This window comes from Salvelinus namaycush, chromosome 35 (assembly GCF_016432855.1).
Source record: "Salvelinus namaycush isolate Seneca chromosome 35, SaNama_1.0, whole genome shotgun sequence".
Lineage (NCBI taxonomy): Eukaryota > Metazoa > Chordata > Actinopteri > Salmoniformes > Salmonidae > Salvelinus > Salvelinus namaycush.
The window spans coordinates 33,145,160-33,160,708 of NC_052341.1; the positions used below are offsets into that span (position 1 = coordinate 33,145,160).

The window sequence follows — 15,549 nt, forward strand, 5'->3', positions numbered from 1 at the left end:
GAGCAGCAGTATGTATACAAATAAGAATGTTTAACCAGTTCCATTAAGGACCCCAAAAAATTACAGCTGCGCCATAAAGGTTGCAAAATAGTGAGATTTTTGATGTGCCAATTCCATGGCTTATGGTTTATAAACTGATATACAAAACAATGCTGGATTCAAAACTTCATGTTTTTCTATTTAAATTATTATACACTACCGTTCAAAAGTTTGGGATCACTTAGAAAAGTCCTTGTTTTTGAAAGAAAAGCTTTTTTCCCATTAAAATAACATCAAATTGATCAGAAATACAGTGTAGACATTGTTAATGTTGTAAATGACTATTGTAGCTGGAAACGGCAGATTTTTTATGGAATATCTACACAGGCGTACAGAGGCCCATTATCAGCAACCATCACTCCTGTGTTCCAATGGCGCGTTGTGTTAGCTAATCCAAGTTTATCGTTTTAAAAGGCTAATTGATCATTAGAAAACCCCTTTGCAATTAAACTGCCCTTCTTTAGGCTGGCTGGCTGGGTGAGATGAAATAAAGACGTCTCCTGCTGAACAATCCATACTGGTTTAAGGACGGAGTCGGTATGAGCTTGGCTCCATGGCTGTTCCCACGCACGCGCAACCACCGAAGTGGAAAATTAAGAAACGTGGAGTTCTTATCTGGCCTTAAGTCCACTTCTCTATCCCTTATTATCCCTTCACATCAAAGTACAATGATGGATGTTATAAACACTGGGATAATTAAGTCCCTCTAGATTGATGCTGTGAGTGTGTGTGTTTGCGCTTGTGCGTGTGTGTTCCCCCTCCCCAGTGCTGGACTGTCCTGCGCTGACCCTGCAGAGCTCTCGTAGTCTAGACACTCTGTCAGACCTGAAGCTGCAGCGTCTGGAGGCGGAGCTAGAGAGGGCGCGGCATGAGGCAGAGCGGGCGTGTCAGAGGGAAGAGGAAGTGAAGGCCGAGTGTGAGAGACTGCAGGAGGAGCTGAGACAGATCCAGAACAACCACATAGGGAGGGTCAGTGAACAACACACACACACACACACCTAACACACTGGTATGTATAACAAACTGATATATTCTCCCTAAAAAAAATTTAAGCATAGTCAGTTCTGTCTAACTCTTGTTCTCACCTGGCTCTTGCTGTCCCATCTTGTCCAATCCACTTCGAGCACCTGCCTGCTAATGTAATTTCATGCTCTACTTCGGCAGGAAATGACTTCGCCGTGTGAGCAGTGTGATGTGGAGTGGATAAAGAAGGTGGGAGATGAGCAGTAAGTGACGAAAACAACCATTTACTATGTGACACCATAAGACCTGCAACTTTTTATCTGCCGGATAGAGAGAGGGAGAGGTTGGGAGCGACGGAGGGAGAGAAAGCGAGAGGGGACTATGAGATAAATAGTTTGAGAGAGAGGCAGAGAGAGAGAGAGACAGGGAGACATACAGAGGGAGAAAGAGAGAGGGAGAGAGACAGAGAGAGAGAATAGTAGCAGACAGTAATGTTTCACTAGGATCTGTACCTGACTCATATCTGAAGGTCTAGACCAGGGATGGGCAACTTTGATGGGGACGGGGGCCACAAAAAAACCTCACTCATCATGAGGTCCGCAGTGCTTTTTAATGAGCAAGGCCTTATTTCTATTACAGCATATTGGATGACTCTCATTCATATTCCATTCACTCAGCTCAACGTAACATCGATAGGTTGAGGCTATTACATCATGAGGTTGCTGCAACCTAGCCAATGAATGGAAGCTTACAACGTAGGTGCACACAGGTCAAGAGAACAGTCATGCCTTGCACACTCTTACCTGCATCTAGCTGATCTAGGCTGTAATCAGTAGTCCAATGGTTGCAAAGGAGAGTACCTATTGGACAAATTCAGGTATGTATTTTCCCCGTTCGCTTCCATTTAAGAAAGGTTTTTCAATAGAATCGGGCAGACTGAATACACACCTGAACACACGCAAACAGTTCACTTTCATAGCCACATACAAAACAGCTCGTCGGATTCCTTCTCACATCTACGTGCTCTCCTCCTCTCACCTTTTCCCTTTGCTTGTGCATTTTAATGCACAACACATCAGCTGTCTGTGACCAGGCGCAAAAACATTTCCAAGCCAAAACTTCATATCATAACCGCTACACAAGGCCTACATCGTTGTCACCACATTCGCTAAAGTAATGTCATAGTCAACATAGTCTAATAGAAATAACGTGTTAGTAAACCCGCTACAATCATGCAGTACAGTGTACAGTCAGTAAGCAGTTTAGCAGTTACACTGGCGGACCACGGTGGCAATAATGTACCCTGAACAAAAACATAAACGCAACATGAAATAGTTTTTTACGGAGTTACAGTTCATATAAGAAAATGAGTCAATTTAAATTAATTCATTATACCCTAATGTATGGATTTACATGACTGGGAATACAGATATGCATCTGTTCGTCACAGATACCTTTACAAAAAAGGTAGGGGCATGGATCAGAAAACCAGTCAGTATCTGGTGTGACCACCATTTGCCTCATGCAGTGCAACACATCTCCTTTGCATAGAGTTGATAAGGCTGTTGATTGTGGCCTGTGGAATGTTGTCCCTCCTCTTCCATGGCGGTGCGAAGTTGCTGGATGTTGGCGGGAACTGGAACACTGTCGTACACGTAAATCCAGAGCATCCAAAACAGGCTCAATGGGTGACATGTCTGGTGAGTATGCAGGCCATGGAAGAAGACATTTTTAGCTTTCAGGAATTGTGTTCAGATCCTTGTGACATGAGGCTGTGCATTATCATGCTGAACATGAAGTGATGGGGATGGATGATTGGCACGACAACGGGTCTCAGGATTTCGTCACGGTATCTCTGTGCATTCAAAATGCCATCGATAAAAGGCAATTGTGTTCATTGTCCGTTTTACAGCTAATTTTCTGCAATTCTACACATTTTGCCATAGGGTAGAGGCAAATATTTGCAGTTTTTAATATGATAACTGATGATCACGTAGCCTAGTGATTAGATCGTTGGGCCAGTAACCGAAAGGTTGCTGGATCGAATCCCAGAGCCAACAAGGTCAAAATCTGTCCTTCTATTCTTGAGCAAGGCAGTTAACCCACTTTTCCTCGGGCACCGAAGACGTGGATGTCGATTATGGCAGCCCCCCCGCACCTCTCTGATTCAGAAGGGTTGGGTTAAATGCGGAGGACACATTTCAGTTGAAGGCATTCAGTTATACACTGACTATGTATCCCCCTTTCCCCCTTTTCCCACCCCGGTCGGTAATTTGACCATGTTTACTCGAAGTACACTACATGACCAAAGTATGTGGACACCTGCTCGTCGAACATCTCATTCCACAATCATGGGCATTAAAACCTCTTTGGGCTAGGGGGCACTATTTTCACGTCCGGATGAAAAATGTGCCCAAAGTAAACTGCCTGCTACTCAGGCCCAGAAGTTGGATATGCATATCATTGGTTGATTTGGATAGAAAACACTCTAAAGTTTCCAAAACTGTTAAAATTATGTCTGTGAGTATAACAGAACTTATTTGTCAGGCAAAACCCTGAGGACAAACCATCCAGGGAGAAAAAAAAATTGAGGTCACTGTCTTTTCAATTGTTTTTCTATGGGGAACTAGATTTATGAGGGACCTGGTTGCAGTTCCTATGGCTTCCACTAGATGTCAACAGTCCTTAGAAATTGGTTGATGTTTTTCCTTTGAGAAATGAAGAAGTAGCCCTTTCCTTTCTGAGTGTAGAGCCGAGTGGACTGTTTTGTTTGGTGCGCACGACCTGAAACTCGCTCCACTTTCATTTTATCCGCTATTGAACACAGTATATTCCGTCTTAAATTTTATCGATTATTTACATTTTAAAATACCTAAAGTTGGATTAGGAAAGTTGTTTGAAATGTTTTGATCAAGTTTACAGGTAACTTATTAGATACTTTGTAGTCATGTTGGGCGAGTTGGAACCGGTGTATTTTCTGAATCAAACGTGCCAAATAAATGGACATTTTGGGGATATAACGACGAAATTTATCGAGCAAAAGGACCATTTGTGATGTTTATGGGACATATTGGAGTGCCAACAGAAGAAGATCTTCAAAGGTAAGGCATGAATTATATCGTTATTTCTGACTTTTGTGTAGCACCTGCCTGGTTGAAATCTGATTTTCATGTGTTGGCATGCTGGGTGCTGTCCTCAGATAATCGCATGGTTTGCTTTCGCCGTAAAGCCTTTTTGAAATCTGACACTGCGGCTGGATTAACAAGAAGTTCATCTTTAAACCGATGTATAACACTTGTATGATTTATGAATTCTTATTATGAGTATTTCTGTTTTTGAATTTGGCGAGCTGCAATTTCACTGGGTGTTGTCAAATCGATCCCGCTATCCCGAAGGGATCCATAAGAAGTTAACATGTAGTTGGTCCCCCCTTTGCTGACATAACAGCCTCCACTCATCTGGAAGGCTTTCCACTAGATGTTGGAACATTGCTGCGGGGACTTGCTTCCATTCAGCCACAAGAGCATTAGTGAGGTCTGACACTGGTTTTGGGCAACCAGGCTCGGCGATCCAATTCATCCCAAAGGTGTTCGATAGGGTTGAAGTCAGGGCTCTGTGCAGGCCAGTCAAGATCTTCCACACCGATCTCATCAAACCATTTCTGTATGGACCTCGCTTTGTGCACGGGGGCATTGTCATGCTGAAACAGGAAAGGGCATTCCCCAAACTATTGTCACAAAGTTGGAAGCACAGAATCGTCTAGAATATCATTGTATGCTGTAGCGTTATGATTACCCTTCCCTGGAACTAAGGGCCTAGCCCGAACCATGAAAAACAGCCCCAGACCATTATTCCTCCTCCACCAAACTTTACAGTTGGCACTATGCATTTGGACAGATAGCGTTCTCCTGGCGTCCGCCAAACCCAGATTCGTCCGTTAGACTCCCAGATGGTGAAGCACGATTCATGACTCCAGAGAACGCATTTCCACTGCTCCAGAGTCCAATGGCGGTAAGCTTTACACCTCTCCAGCTGACACTTGGCATTGCGCATGGTGATCTTAGGCTTGTGTGCGGTTGCACTGCCATGGAAATCCACTTCACAGTTATTGTGCTGATGTTGCTTCCAGAGGCAGTTTGGAACTCGGTAATGAGTGTTGCAACCGAGGACAGACTTTGCAGCTGAGCCATGATTGCTCTTAGATATTTCCATTTAACAATAACAACATTTACAGGGCAGCTCTAGCAGAGCTAGACTGACTTGTTGGAAAGGTGGCATCCTATGACGGTGCCGTGTTGAAAGTCACTGAGCTCTTCAGTACGGGCCATTCTACTGCCAATGTTTTTGTCTATGTAGACGGCATGGCTATGTGCTCAATTTTATACAACTGTCAGCAACAGCTGTGGCTGAAATAGCCGAATCAACTAATTTGAAGGGGTTTCCACATACTTTTCTATATCAAATCAAATCAAATTTATTTATATAGCCCTTCTTACATCAGCTGATATCTCAAAGTGCTGTACAGAAACCCAGCCTAAAACCCCAAACAGCAAGCAATGCAGGTGTAGAAGCACGGTGGCTAGGAAAAACTCCCTAGAAAGGCCAAAACCTAGGAAGAAACCTAGAGAGGAACCAGGGTGGCAAGTCCTCTTCTGGCTGTGCCAGAAGAGATTATAACAGAACATGGCCAGAGATTATAACAGAACATGGCCAAGATGTTCAAATGTTCGTAAATGACCAGCATGGTCAAATAATAATAATCACAGTAGTTGTCGAGGATGCAGCAAGTCAGCACCTCAGGAGTAAATGTCAGTTGGCTTTTCATAGCCGATCATTAAGAGTATCTCTACCGCTCCTGCGGTCTCTAGAGAGTTGAAAACAGTAGGTCTGGGACAGGTAGCACGTCCGGTGAACAGGTCAGGGTTCCATAGCCGCAGGCAGAACAGTTGAAACTGGAGCAGCAGCACGGCCAGGTGGACTGGGGACAGCAAGGAGTCATCATGCCAGGTAGTCCTGAGGCATGGTCCTAGGGCTCAGGTCCTCTGAGAGAGAGAAAGAAAGAGAGAATTAGAGAGAGCATACTTAAATTCACACAGGACACCGGATAAGACAGGAGAAGTACTCCAGATATAACAGACTGACCCTAGCTAGTATATACAGTGGGGGAAAAAAGTATTTAGTCAGCCACCAATTGTACAAGTTCTCCCACTTAAAAAGATGAGAGAGGCCTGTAATTTTCATCATAGGTACACTTCAACTATGACAGACAAAATGAGGGAAAAAAATCCAGAAAATCACATTGTAGGATTTTTAATGAATTTATTTGCTAATTATGGTGGGTTAGGGTTATGGTCCCCATCCCACCATAGTCAATCCCCGCTTTTGTAGCCTCCTCCCAATGACCACCCTCCAAATTAACCCCACTGGACTAAGGGGCAGCACCGGACTAAGGGGCAGCACCGGAATGAGGGGAAGCTCCGGACTAAGGGGCAGCTCCGGACTGAGGGACGGCAGCTCCGGACTGAGGGACGGCAGCTCCGGACTGAGGGACGGCAGCTCCGGACTGAGGGACGGCAGCTCCGGACTGAGGGACGGCAGCTCCGGACTGAGGGACGGCAGCTCCGGACTGAGGGACGGCAGCTCCGGACTGAGGGACGGCAGCTCCGGACTGAGGGACGGCAGCTCCGGACTGAGGGACGGCTCTGGCTGGTCATGGCTGGCTGACGGCTCTGGCTGGTCATGGCTGGCTGACGGCTCTGGCTGGTCATGGCTGGCTGACGGCTCTGGCTGGTCATGGCTGGCTGACGGCTCTGGTTGGTCATGGCTGGCTGACGGCTCTGGCTGGTCATGGCTGGCTGACGGCTCTGGCTGGTCATGGCTGGCTGACGGCTCTGGCTGCTCATGGCTGGCTGACGGCTCTGGCTGCTCATGGCTGGCTGACGGCTCTGGCTGGTCCTGTCTGGCGGACGGCTCTGGCTGATCCTGTCTGGCGGAAGGCTCTGGCTGCTCCTGTCTGGCGGAAGGCTCTGGCTGCTCCTGTCTGGCGGAAGGCTCTGGCTGCTCCTGTCTGGCGGAAGGCTCTAGCGGCTCCTGTCTGGCGGACGGCTCTGAAGGCTCATGGCAGACGGGCTGCTTTGCAGGCTCAGTACAGACGGGCGGCTTTGAAGGCTCAGTACAGACGGGCGGCTTTGAAGGCTCAGTACAGACGGGCAGTTCATGCGGCGCTTGGCAGACGGACAGTTCAGACGGCGTTGGGCAGACGGGCAGTTCAGGCGCCGCTGGGCAGACGGGCAGTTCAGGCGCCGCTGGGCAGACGGCAGACTCTGGCCGGCTGAGACGCACTGTAGGCCTGGTGCGTGGTGCCGGAACTGGAGGTACCGGGCTAAGAACACGCACCTTCAGGCTAGTGCGGGGAGCAGCAACAGGACGCACAGGACTCTGGAGGCGCACAGGAGGCTTGGTGCTTGGTGTAGGCACTGGTGGTAATGGGCTGGAGACACGCACCATAGGGCTAGTGCGTGGAGGAGGAACAGGGCTCTGGAGACGCACAGGAGGCTTGGTGCGTGGTGCCGGTACTGGTGGTAATGGGCTGGAGACACGCACCACAGGGCTAGTGCGTGGAGGAGGAACAGGGCTCTGGAGACGCACAGACAGCCTGGTGCGTGGTGTAGGCACTGGTGGTACTGGGCTGGGGCGGGGAGGTGGCGCCGGATATACCGGACCATGCAGGCGTACTGGCTCCCTTGAGCACTGAGCCTGCCCAACCTTACCTGGTTGTATGCTCCCCGTAGCCCGACCAGTGCGGGGAGGTGGAATAACCCGCACTGGGCTATGTAGGCGAACCGGGGACACCATGCGTAAGGCTGGTGCCATGTATGCCGGCCCGAGGAGACGCACTGGTGGCCAGATGCGTTGGGCCGGCTTCATGACATCCGGCTCAATACTCAATCTAGCCCTGCCAGTGCGGGGAGGTGGAATAACCCGCACCGGGCTAAGCACACGTACAGGAGACACCGTGCGCTCTACCGCATAACACGGTGTCTGCCCGTACTCTCGCTCTCCACGGTAAGATCGGGAAGTTGGCGCAGGTCTCCTACCTGACTTCGCCACACTACCCTTTAGCCCCCTCCAAAGACATTTTTGGGCTTGACTAACAGGCTTCCTACCGCGTCGTCGTGCTGCCTCCATTCGCCGGTATCCCTCCTCACACTGTGCCAGAGAATCCCAGGCGGGCTCCGGCACTCTCCTTGGGTCGATCGCCCACCTGTCAATCTCCTCCCACGTAGTGTAGCCCAGATCCTTCTCCTGCTTCCGTGCTGCCTCCTCATACCGCCGACTCTCGGCTTTAGCTGCCTCCAGCTCTTCACGAGGGCGGCGATATTCTCCAGGTTGAGCCCATGGACCTTTACCGTCCAGTATTTCCTCCCATGTCCAGAAATCCTGCGATCGCTGTTGTTGCTTTTCACGCTGCTTGGTCCTTGTTTGGTGGGTGATTCTGTAACGGACGTCTTGTGGTGAATGAGCGGACCAAGGCGCAGCGGGTGATGAAGACATAATGAATATTTATTAACGGAACGACGAAACACGAAAACTCTTAAACAAACTACAAAACAAATAAACGACGTAGACTGACATAAAACATGAGAACTTACAAATACACGAAGAACGCACGAACAGGTACAGACTACAAACCAACGCTACAGTCCCGTGTGGTACGAACATACAGACACGGAAGACAATCACCCACAAACAAACAGTGAGAACAGCCTACCTTAATATGGTTCTCAATCAGAGGAAACGTCAAACACCTGCCTCTAATTGAGAACCATATCAGGCAACACATTAAACCCAACATAGAAACACAATACATAGAATGCCCACCCCAACTCACGCCCTGACCAACTAAACACATACAAAAACAAGAGAAAACAGGTCAGGAACGTGACACCTGTCTACAACCTCAAACAGTTACACTCCAAACTCCACTATGGCCAAGACCAAAGAGCTGTCAAAGGACACCAGAAACAAAATTGTAGACCTGCACCAGGCTGGGAAGACTGAATCTGCAATAGGCAAGCAGCTTGGTTTGAAGAAATCAACTGTGGGAGTAATTATTAGGAAATGGAAGACATACAAGACCACTGATAATCTCCCTCGATCTGGGGCTCCACGCAAGATCTCACCCCGTGGGGTCAAAATGATCACAAGAACGGTGAGCAAAAATCCCAGAACCACACGGGGGGACCTAGTGAATGACCTGCAGAGAGCTGGGACCAAAGTAACAAAGCCTACCATCAGTAACACACTACGCCGCCAGGGACTCAAATCCTGCAGTGCCAGACGTGTCCCCCTGCTTAAGCCAGTACATGTCCAGGCCCGTCTGAAGTTTGCTAGAGAGCATTTGGATGATCCAGAAGAAGATTGGGAGAATGTCATATGGTCAGATGAAACCAAAATATAACTTTTTGGTAAAAACTCAACTCGTCGTGTTTGGAGGACAAAGAATGCTGAGTTGCATCCAAAGAACACCATACCTACTGTGAAGCATGGGGGTGGAAACATCATGCTCTGGGGCTGTTTTTCTGCAAAGGTGTCACGTTCCTGACCTATTTCTGTTAGTTTGTTGTATGTGTTAGTTGGTCAGGACGTGAGTTTGGGTGGGCATTCTATGTTGTCTGTTTCTATGTTGGTTTAGGGTTGCCTGGTATGGCTCTTAATTAGAGGCAGGTGTTTGGGGTTCCTCTAATTGAGAGTCATATTTAGGTAGGTTGTTTCACAGTGTTCGTTGTGGGTGGTTGTCTCCTGTGTCAGTGTTTGTCGCACCATACGGGACTGTTCGGTTTGTTTTGTACATCGTCATTTTGTGTAGTCTATTTTTACCTGTTCGTGCGTTCTTCGCGTTATTTGTAAGTTCGTATTGTTCAGGTCTGTCTATACATTTCGGTTTTGTTATTTTGTAGTTTATTCAAGTCTAGGTCGTTTTCTGTCTTCATTGTTTTGTCGTGTCTTTATTAAATTATGTATTCACAACCCGCTGCGCCTTGGTTCAATCACTACTCCTCCTTTTCGGTTGAAGAGGAGGAGAACCACCGTTACAGAACCACCCACCTAAACCAATCCAGAACCAAGCAGCGGGGTAATCGGAGGAAGGGACAGCGCAAGAAGGAGGAATGGACATGGGAGGATGTTTTGGACGGTAAAGGTTGCTACACATGGGAGGAGATCCTGGCTGGAAGGGATCGCCTCCCATGGGAACAGCTGGAGGCACTGAGGAGAGCAGAGGCAACCGGAGAAGGGAACCGGCGTTATGAGGGGACGCGTCTAGCACGGAAGCCCGAAAAGCCCGTGAGTACTACCCAAAAATTTCTTGGGGGGGGGCTAAGAGGTAGTGGGCCAAGGGCAGGTAGGAGACCTGCGCCCACTTCCCAGGCTAACCGTGGAGAGCGGGAGTACGGGCAGACACCGTGTTACGCAGTAGAGCGCACGGTGTCTCCTGTACGTGTGCATAGCCCAGTGCGGGTTATTCCACCTCCCCGCACTGGTAGGGCTAGATGGAGCATTGAGCCAAGCGCCATGAAGCTGGCTCTACATATCTGGCCACCAGTACGTCTCCTCGGGCCGGCTTACATGGCACCAGCCTTACGCATGGTGTCCCCGGTTCGCCTACATAGCCCGGTGCGGGTTATTCCACCTCCCTGCACTGGTCGGGCGACGGGGAGCATTCAGCCAGGTAAGGTTGGGCAGGCTCAGTGCTCAAGGGAGCCAATACGCCTGCACGGTCCGGTATTTCCGGCGCTACCTCCCCGCCCCAGCCCAGTACCACCAGTGCCTACACCACGCAACAGGCTTCCAGTGCGTTTCCAGAGCCCTGTTCCTCCTCCACGCACTCTCTCTATGGTGCGTGTCTCCAGTCCGGTGCCTCCAGTTCCGGCACCACGCACTAAGCCACCTGTGCGTCTCCAGAGCCCTGTACACACTGTTCCTTCTCCCCGTACTCGTCCTGAGGTGCGTGCACTCAGCCCGGTGCCACCAGTGCCGGTACCACGCACCAGGCATATAGTACGTTTTGAGAGTCCAGTGTGCCCTGTCCCTGCTCCCCGCACTAGGCTTGAAGTGCGTGTCTCCAGTCCGGTGCCTCCAGTTCCGGCACCACGCACCAGGCCTACAGTGCGTCTCAGCCGGCCAGAGTCTGCCGTCTGCCCAACGGCGCCTGAACTGTCCGTCTGCCAAGCGCCGCATGAACTGCCCGTCTGCCATGAGCCTACAGAGCCTTCCGCCAGACAGGAGCAGCCAAAGCCTTCCGCCAGACAGGATCAGTCTGAGCCATCCGTCTCCGCAGCGCCATCTGAGCCATCCGTCTCCGCAGCGCCATCTGAGCCATCCGTCTCCGTAGCGCCATCTGAGCCATCCGTCTCCCCAGCGCCGTCTGAGCCATCCGTCTGTCCCGAGCAATTAGAGCCGCCCGTCTGTCCCGAGCCGTCAGAGCCGTTAGTCAGTCAGGAGCCGCTAGAGCCATTCGTCAGTCAGGATCTGCCAGAGCCGCCAACCAGACAGGATCTGCCAGAGCCGCCAACCAGACAGGATCTGCCAGAGCCGCCAACCAGACAGGATCTGCCAGAGCCGCCAACCAGACAGGATCTGCCAGAGCCGCCAACCAGACAGGATCTGCCAGAGCCGCCAACCAGACAGGATCTGCCAGAGCCGTCAGCGAGCCATGAGCGTCCAGAGCCGTCAGCCAGCCATGAGCGTCCAGAGCCGTCAGCCAGCCATGAGCGTCCAGAGCCGTCAGCCAGCCATGAGCGTCCAGAGCCGTCAGCCAGCCATGAGCGTCCAGAGCCGTCAGCCAGCCATGAGCGTCCAGAGCCGTCAGCCAGCCATGAGCGTCCAGAGCCGTCAGCCAGCCATGAGCGTCCAGAGTCGTCAGCCAGTCATGAGCTGTCCCTCAGCCCAGAGCGGCTATTTATCCAGAACTGCCCCTCAGTCCAGAGCTGTCTCTCTGTCCGTAGCTGCCTTTCAGTCCGGAGTTGCCCCTCTATCCTGAGCTACCTCTCTATCCTGAGCTACCTCTCTATCCTGAGCTATCCCTCTGTCCTGAGCTATCCCTCTGTCCTGAGCTATCCCTCTATCCCGGTGCTGCCCCTTGTGTCGATGTTACCTAAAAGATTTAGTGGGTGTAAGATGAGGGTGGTCATTTGTAGGGGGAGATGTAAGCTGGGATTGACTATGGTGGGGTGGGGACCTCGCCCTGAGCCTGAGCCACCACCGTGGTCAGATGCCCACCCAGACCCTCCCCTAGACTTTGTGCTGGTGCGCCCGGAGTTCGCACCTTATGGGGGGGGTTATGTCACGTTCCTGACCTATTTCTGTTAGTTTGTTGTATGTGTTAGTTGGTCAGGACGTGAGTTTGGGTGGGCATTCTATGTTGTCTGTTTCTATGTTGGTTTAGGGTTGCCTGGTATGGCTCTTAATTAGAGGCAGGTGTTTGGCGTTCCTCTAATTGAGAGTCATATTTAGGTAGGTTGTTTCACAGTGTTCGTTGTGGGTGGTTGTCTCCTGTGTCAGTGTTTGTCGCACCATACGGGACTGTTCGGTTTGTTTTGTACATCGTCATTTTGTGTAGTCTATTTTTACCTGTTCGTGCGTTCTTCGCGTTATTTGTAAGTTCGTATTGTTCAGGTCTGTCTATACATTTCGGTTTTGTTATTTTGTAGTTTATTCAAGTCTAGGTCGTTTTCTGTCTTCATTGTTTTGTCGTGTCTTTATTAAATTATGTATTCACAACCCGCTGCGCCTTGGTTCAATCACTACTCCTCCTTTTCGGTTGAAGAGGAGGAGAACCACCGTTACAAAAGGGACCAGGACGACTGATCCGTGTAAAGGAAAGAATGAATGGGGCCATGTATCGTGAGATTTTGAGTGAAAACCTCCTTCCATCAGCAAGGGCATTGAAGATGAAACGTCTCTGGGTCTTTCAGCATGACAATGATCCACGACACACCGCCCGGGCAACGAAGGAGTGGCTTCGTAAGAAGCATTTCAAGGTCCTGGAGTGGCCTAGCCAGTAGAAAATCTTTGTAGGGAGTTGAAAGTCCGTGTTGCCCAGCAACAGCCCCAAACAGCACTGCTCTAGAGGAGATCTGCATGGAGGAATGGGCCAAAATACCAGCAACAGTGTGTGAAAACCTTGTGAAGACTTACAGAAAACGTTTGACCTCTGTCATTGCCAACAAAGGGTATATAACAAAGTATTGAGAGAAATTTTTGTTATTGACCAAATACTTATTTTCCACCATAATTAGCAAATAAATTCATTAAACATCCTACAATGTGATTTTCTGGATTTTTTTTCTCCTTTTGTCTGTCATAGTTGAAGTGTACCTATGATGAAAATGACAGGCCTCTCTCATCTTTTTAAGTGGGAGTACTTGCACAATTGGTGGCTCACTAAATACTTTTTTGCCCCACTGTATAGTGTAGCTGACAGCTAGACTCATTTACCAATCTAAAATAAAATGCTGACATGGGCTAATTAAGTGACTGCTGATGCACAACCAAATTTTGAAATTGCACCTTGTGTATTCTATTATTCTAACTTTCAACAGTAAGTTGAGACCATGACTGAGTTCCCCTCCGCCAAACATTTTTATTCTATTGATGTATTATTATGCTTTAAATTAGTCTGCTGGCCGCTAGTTGCCCATCCCTGGTCTAGACATTACAGGGTCTAAAGGGTAATCTCTAGAGAACTCATTAGAATCTAAATGAGCTTTTTTCCAGGCCCATCTTAAAGTAGAACTCTGCCTAGAATAATGGTCTCTCCATTGCATTTGCATGCATTGATATTACTAGTACATTAGTGCCCATACAACTTGCACTGGATCATTTTGTGGACCTCAGTGTCTTTCCATGTGGGGGACAGTTTTGTCTTGTGTGGTAATACATAAGACAACAGTAGAGGGCAGTGTGAGCACAGCGTTTCCTGACAGCAGTTCGTCATGTTGTTTCTCAGGGGAACCTACACTGACACCTCTGTGGGGACTATGCGCCCCCCTGCCCCGGTTCACTCTCCCCATCCTCCTACACACATCAGTCACACCACATACAGCTCGCCCACTAGCTGTATGAAAAACCAACATGTGAAACGTGAATACTGTTTCTATAAGAAAGTGGATGTGAATTGCACTGCAGAGGAGCTGAGATTGAGTGGGGCAAAGGCCAGGGAGGGGAAGCCTACTACTTTTCCAGACCTCAGTCACATCTTGGTTTCACTGCCTTACTCACCCTATTTTCTTTCTGAATGAGAACTGACTTCTTGTAAGTGCTCTTGTTTAATGTAAACGGCTCTTAGATTCTTGTGAAACTGGTCGCGTGTTGCATGTGAGTAATTGTCTGTGAGTTTGGCCCTCAAAGCAAATCAAAGCAAATCAAATTGTATTTGTCACATACACATGGTTAGCAGATGTTAATGCGAGTGTAGCGAAATGCTTGTGCTTCTAGTTCCGACAATGCAGTAATAACCAACAAGTCATCTAACCTAACAATTCCACAACTACTACCTTATACACACAAGTGTAAAGGGATAAAGAATATGTACATAAAGATATATGAATGAGTGATGGTACAGAACGGCATAGGCAAGATGCAGTAGATGGTATAGAGTACAGTATATACATATGAGATGAGTAATGTAGGGTATATAAACATAAAGTGGAATAGTTTAAAGTGGCTAGTGATACATGTATTACATAAAGATGGCAAGATGCAGTAGATGATATAGAGTACAGTATATACATATACATATGAGATGAGTAATGTAGGGTATGTAAACATTATATTAAGTGGCATTGTTTTAAGTGGCTAGTGATACATTTTTACATAATTTCCATCAATTCCCATTATTAAAGTGGCTGGAGTTGAGTCAGTATGTTGGCAGCGGCCACTAAATGTTAGTGGTGGCTGTTTAACAGTCTGATGGCCTTGAGATTGAAAAACAGCTTCTGTCTCTCGGTCCCTGCTTTGATGCACCTGTACTGACCTCGCCTTCTGGATGATAGCGGGGTGAACAGGCAGTGGCTCGGGTGGTTGTTGTCCTTGATGATCTTTATGGCCTTCCTGTGACATCGGGTGGTGTAGGTGTCCTGGAGGGCAGGTAGTTTGCCCCCGGTGATGCGTTGTGCGTATGTACACTACCGTTCAAAGGTTTGGGGTCACTTAGAAATGTTCTTGTTTTTGAAGGGGGAAAAAATAAAATTGTCCATTAAAATAACATCAAATTGATCAGAAAAACAGTGTAGACATTGTTAATGTTGTAAATGACTATCGTAGCTGGAAACGGCTGATTTTTTATGGAATATCTACATAAGCGTACAGAGGCCCATTATCAGCAACCATCACTCCTGTGTTCCAATGGCACGTTGTGTTAGCTAATCCAAGTTGAGCATTTAAAAGGCTAATTGATCATTAGAAAAGCCTTTTGCAATTATATTAGCACAGCTGAAAACTGTTGTTCTGTTTAAAGAAGCAATAAACCTGGCCTTTAGACTAGTT

General features: G+C 48.5%; 1 protein-coding gene across 1 annotated transcript in view; it reads left to right on the forward strand.

The window, feature by feature from the left end:
• The window catches only part of LOC120029320 (TANK-binding kinase 1-binding protein 1-like), a 64,681-nt gene that overhangs the window by 21,046 nt on the left and 28,086 nt on the right, over positions 1-15,549 (forward strand). Inside the window, exons 5-6 of the mRNA XM_038974541.1 lie at positions 806-1,008; positions 1,204-1,265. Of these exons, the coding sequence (XP_038830469.1) occupies positions 806-1,008; positions 1,204-1,265 (265 nt within the window). The remainder of the gene's footprint in view (positions 1-805; positions 1,009-1,203; positions 1,266-15,549) is intronic.